The sequence below is a fragment of the Pteropus vampyrus genome, unplaced genomic scaffold (assembly GCF_000151845.1).
Source record: "Pteropus vampyrus isolate Shadow unplaced genomic scaffold, Pvam_2.0 Scaffold267, whole genome shotgun sequence".
Lineage (NCBI taxonomy): Eukaryota > Metazoa > Chordata > Mammalia > Chiroptera > Pteropodidae > Pteropus > Pteropus vampyrus.
The window spans coordinates 803026-807113 of NW_011889048.1; the positions used below are offsets into that span (position 1 = coordinate 803026).

The 4088-nt window shown below is 59.6% G+C and overlaps 1 protein-coding gene across 1 annotated transcript in view; it reads right to left on the reverse strand.

The window, feature by feature from the left end:
• Nucleotides 1-4088, reverse strand: part of HCN2 (hyperpolarization activated cyclic nucleotide gated potassium and sodium channel 2) — a 21176-nt gene that overhangs the window by 2473 nt on the left and 14615 nt on the right. The window contains exons 6-7 of the mRNA XM_023520475.1: nt 1046-1286; nt 575-801 (exon numbers count right to left, since the gene is read on the reverse strand). Coding sequence (XP_023376243.1) covers nt 575-801; nt 1046-1286 — 468 coding nt within the window. The remainder of the gene's footprint in view (nt 1-574; nt 802-1045; nt 1287-4088) is intronic.

The window sequence follows — 4088 nt, forward strand, 5'->3', positions numbered from 1 at the left end:
CCCAAACCCCTCTGTGCCCCACCCAGTCCTGCTTTCCCAGCCACCGTCTTCGTTCCCACAAGTGGCACTAAGGTGACCATCTCTCTGCCTCCTACGTCTAGTCACCAGCAAGTCCTGAGGTCCCCCTACCTCTCCCTACAGCCAGGCCAGAAAACTACCTCCTTCCTGGGCACCCGTGTAGGACACAAGTCTGACAGGCGCTTTCCCGCGCAGAATCATCCGAGGCTCCCAGTGCTCCTGTCTGCAGTCCGAAGGCCCCCCACAGCCCACTGGGCCCTGTGCACCCAGTCCCTGCCTGCCCCCCTAGCCTCCCCCCCAGCTTCCCCGGCTCCCTGGACTCCAGGCCTCTCCCCACCTCAGGGCCTTTGCACACCCTACACCCGCTCCCAGGGCGTGCCTCTGGCGGCACCTCATCCCGGTGTCCACTCGCAAGGCTCCCATGTCCGCAGGCTACGACGGAAGCTTCCGAGGGCGGTGCCCGGGACATGGCAGGTGCTTGGCAAGGACTTGCCAAAGGAGCAGAGCCCTGCACAGCCAGAAGGCCTTGCCTCCTGTGGGCCAGCGAGGCCCTGACCACCCCCTCCCCTCCACACACGGCCCCTGTGCCCGCGGAGGCCAGCAGCCAGGCCCACTCACCAATGCGGTCCAGGCGGTCGATGGCGACGGTCTCGAAGGCCCGTCGCATCATGGGGTACTCCTCCAGCACCTCGTTGAAGTTGTCCACACTCAACGAGTAGAGGCGGCAGTAGGTGTCGGCCCGCACGCTGGCCGTGCGCCGGCCTCGCGTCAGGAGGCAGATCTCTGCGTGCAGCCCACAGAGGCGCCTCAGCAGCCGGCCCCCCCCCCCGCCACCCGTCCCCCCCCCCCAGCCACCCGTCCAGCCCCAGGCCTCCCAGCTGCCACACGCCTGCCGCAGCCTTCCACCGAGGCCCCTCCCGACGGCCGAACTGGCCACGCCAGTACCGTGTGGCCTCACCACCTTCCTCTGCACCCCCAGAAAGGATGTGGCCTGTGGCTGCCCGCCCCTGCCCCCGAAGACACTCACCCCCGAAGTAAGAGCCGTCGGACAGCTTCATCTCCTTGTTGCCCTTGGTGAGCACGCTGACCACGCCATGCTGGATGAAGTACATCTTCTTGCCAATGGTGCCCTCGCGGATGATGTAGTCACCCGGCTGGAAGACCTCGAACTTGAGTTTGGTTAGCATGGCCGTGACAAAGTTGGGGTCGGCATTAGCAAACAGTGGCATCGAGGCCACCAGCTTCCGGCAGTTGAAGTTGACAATCTCCTGGAGGGGTGGGAGGCAGGGGTGACATCAGGGCACAGATCCAGCTCTTCCTCCTTCCCGCCTTACCTTTGCGATGGCGTCACCTCTCGGCCCCTCCGTTTTTTTGGTCTGCGAAAGAGTTTCAATGCTTTAACCTGAAAGCCAGCATTTTACTTAATGGCCAAACCCTAGCGGTTCTGTCACCGAAGACAGGAGCAAGAAAAGATGGACACAGACTCCCTGTCATTTAACTCCCTCGGCAATGCTGGCCGGTGCGATCGGACGAGGAAAGGCAGCTGCAGACAAAAGAGATGGACACGGTGACGTACAATGATCTGTTCGCCACCTGGAATCAGCACAAAATCACGGCAATAGCAGAACCCGGTCGTGACAGCAAGCGGCACAGAAACCACGGGAGCCAGGAACACTGAAACGAGTCACCGTGGCGACGTCGGGCCGACGGTCGCCCTCGGCGGCAAAGCTGCTAGGGCACGGAAACGTTCCGTGCTCGACCTGGGTGGCGGTCCCACGGGGCTTTCATTTCCCGGAACAGCCATCGAGCACCCTCACGACGTGAGCGGTTTGCTGCAGTGTGCACGTCCACATAGGGGACAGGCTGCCGTAACGAGACGCCACCGGCTTTCGTCGACGCAAGGAAGAGCCTCTCGGAAGAGGAGGTGAGGGCTGAGAAGACCGTTTACACCAGCGTGAAGAGCTACGAGGAATGGTGGGGGCACGAAGGTCACAAGACACATCCAGACCCACGAGAAGAACCCTCGGAAACGCTCCCGAAAGACACAGCGCTCCTCAGCATCGCGACGGCGCCAGACGCGCAAACGTGGAGATCCCTTCCGATCTGCGCATTTTCCGCGATCCCGGTGGAAACCGCTCAGGTTGGCTTCCTCGTAACTGGAGCTGGTCAGGTTCGTTTAGGCCGAATGAGCAAACACAGCGGAAAGGCCGTGAGAAAGGGGGGCGGGGAGGCGCGACTCACCCTCTGAGATACTAAACCGTGCTGTAAAGCCTCGCACAGAGCAGACGGGCCGGCTGAATGGAGTAAAATTCCAGAACACAACACGGCACAATGGGACCTTAGGGTAGAGGTGGCCCCCGCCTCAAGGCACAGAGCTGGACATTTCAGCCCCATGGCAGCAGATGACCAGAAAACATCGCCCAAAATGGCAACGTGTCCGTGCTCATGGGGAATCACACGGAACGGAGCGCATCCGACGCCCTGCCACGACGCCCCGGGGTGGCCGAATGGGCGTGCAGGCACGGGCCATCGACATGCTGCCCACCGGGCACCCTTCAAATCGGAAGGCACGCCGGCTAGAAGTGACGGGAAAAAGACGCTCCATGCAAATAGAAACAGAAAGTGGCAGTAGCAATAGTCAGGTCAGATACAATGGACTTTAAAACAAAACATGTTAACAAAACACAGGACATTACGTGACGATAGAGAGGGTCAGTCTAAGACGAGGATACAGCAGTCGGAAATAGCTACGCACCCCACACGGGGCACTAAATCCATGCAGAGGCACCAACGGACGCAAAGGGACCGACCACGCTGACGTCATAACGTCGGGGATCTTACCACCGCACTCACGTCCACGGCCAGGCCACGCAGACCAAGTTAAGAAGGAGAGAAGGGCTTTCAATGTCACGTGAGATGAGCTCGACTTAATACACATTTATAGAACGTCTCGTCCCCAAACTGCAGCATACGTAATTTTCAAGTGCACACGGAACCTTCTCCAGGAGAGACGATATGCTAGACCACAAGACAAACTACCATTTTCAGAGGCCACCTCCGGCCGCTTCTGGAAAGAGCGGTAAACAGCACATTAATTAGCAGGCTGCAGAGGCAGCCTCTCCGTGCACGGGGGACATGCTCGGTCTCAGGGCTTGCCCCGGGCCTGTGTGTACTGACATTAAGCTCCCGCAGTCAGAAGAGCGTGGCGCTGGGGACATAAACACACGCACGCACATCGGTGGACGGAACAGAGCCTGGAGACAAAACCTCGCCCTCGCGGTCCCACGACCTCGGACAGAGGAGGCGCGGACACACGGCAGAGCAGACAGGTCTGTGACGAGCGCTGCTGGCAGAACTGGACGGTCACCCGCACGACGACGAAACTGGCCACCTTCTCGCGCCACGTACAGAGTCAAGTGCAAGTGGATTAGACACGTGACGTAAGACCGAACCATAAAACCCCAGCAGTAAACAGGAGGTAAACGCTGACGTGGTCTCAGCGATACCGTATGGACGTGGCTCCTCGGCAAATGGAAACAATGGAATAAACAAACCAACGGGATTTCGTCAAACTAGAGTTCTCAGCCAGCGAAGGAAGCCATCGACGAAACGAAAAGACGGTCCACGGACTGGGAGAGGAGTCTGGCCAACGATACATCCGACCAGGGGTTGACAGCCCGAGTGTGGACGGAGCTCATACGACCCGACGCACAAAAACAAACGGTCCAGTGAAAGGACGGGCAGGGGGCCTGCACAGACACCTCTCCCAGGGGAACACGCAGATGGTCGTTGGACGTAGGAAAAGATGCTCGGCGTCACCAATCATCAGGGAAACGCAGATGAAAACCAGCGAGCTCTCACCTCACGCCTGTCACAGTGGCCCTCGTCAATAAACCAGCAAACGACAGGCACTGGTGAGGACACGGAGAAAAGAGGGCCTCGCGCCCTGTGCTGGTGGGAGTAGCAGCCACTACGGAAGACAGCGTGCAGGTGCCTCGGAAAATCGAAAACACACTACCGGATGGCCCAGCACGTCCACTCCGGGCATTCACCCGAAGAAAACCAAGACA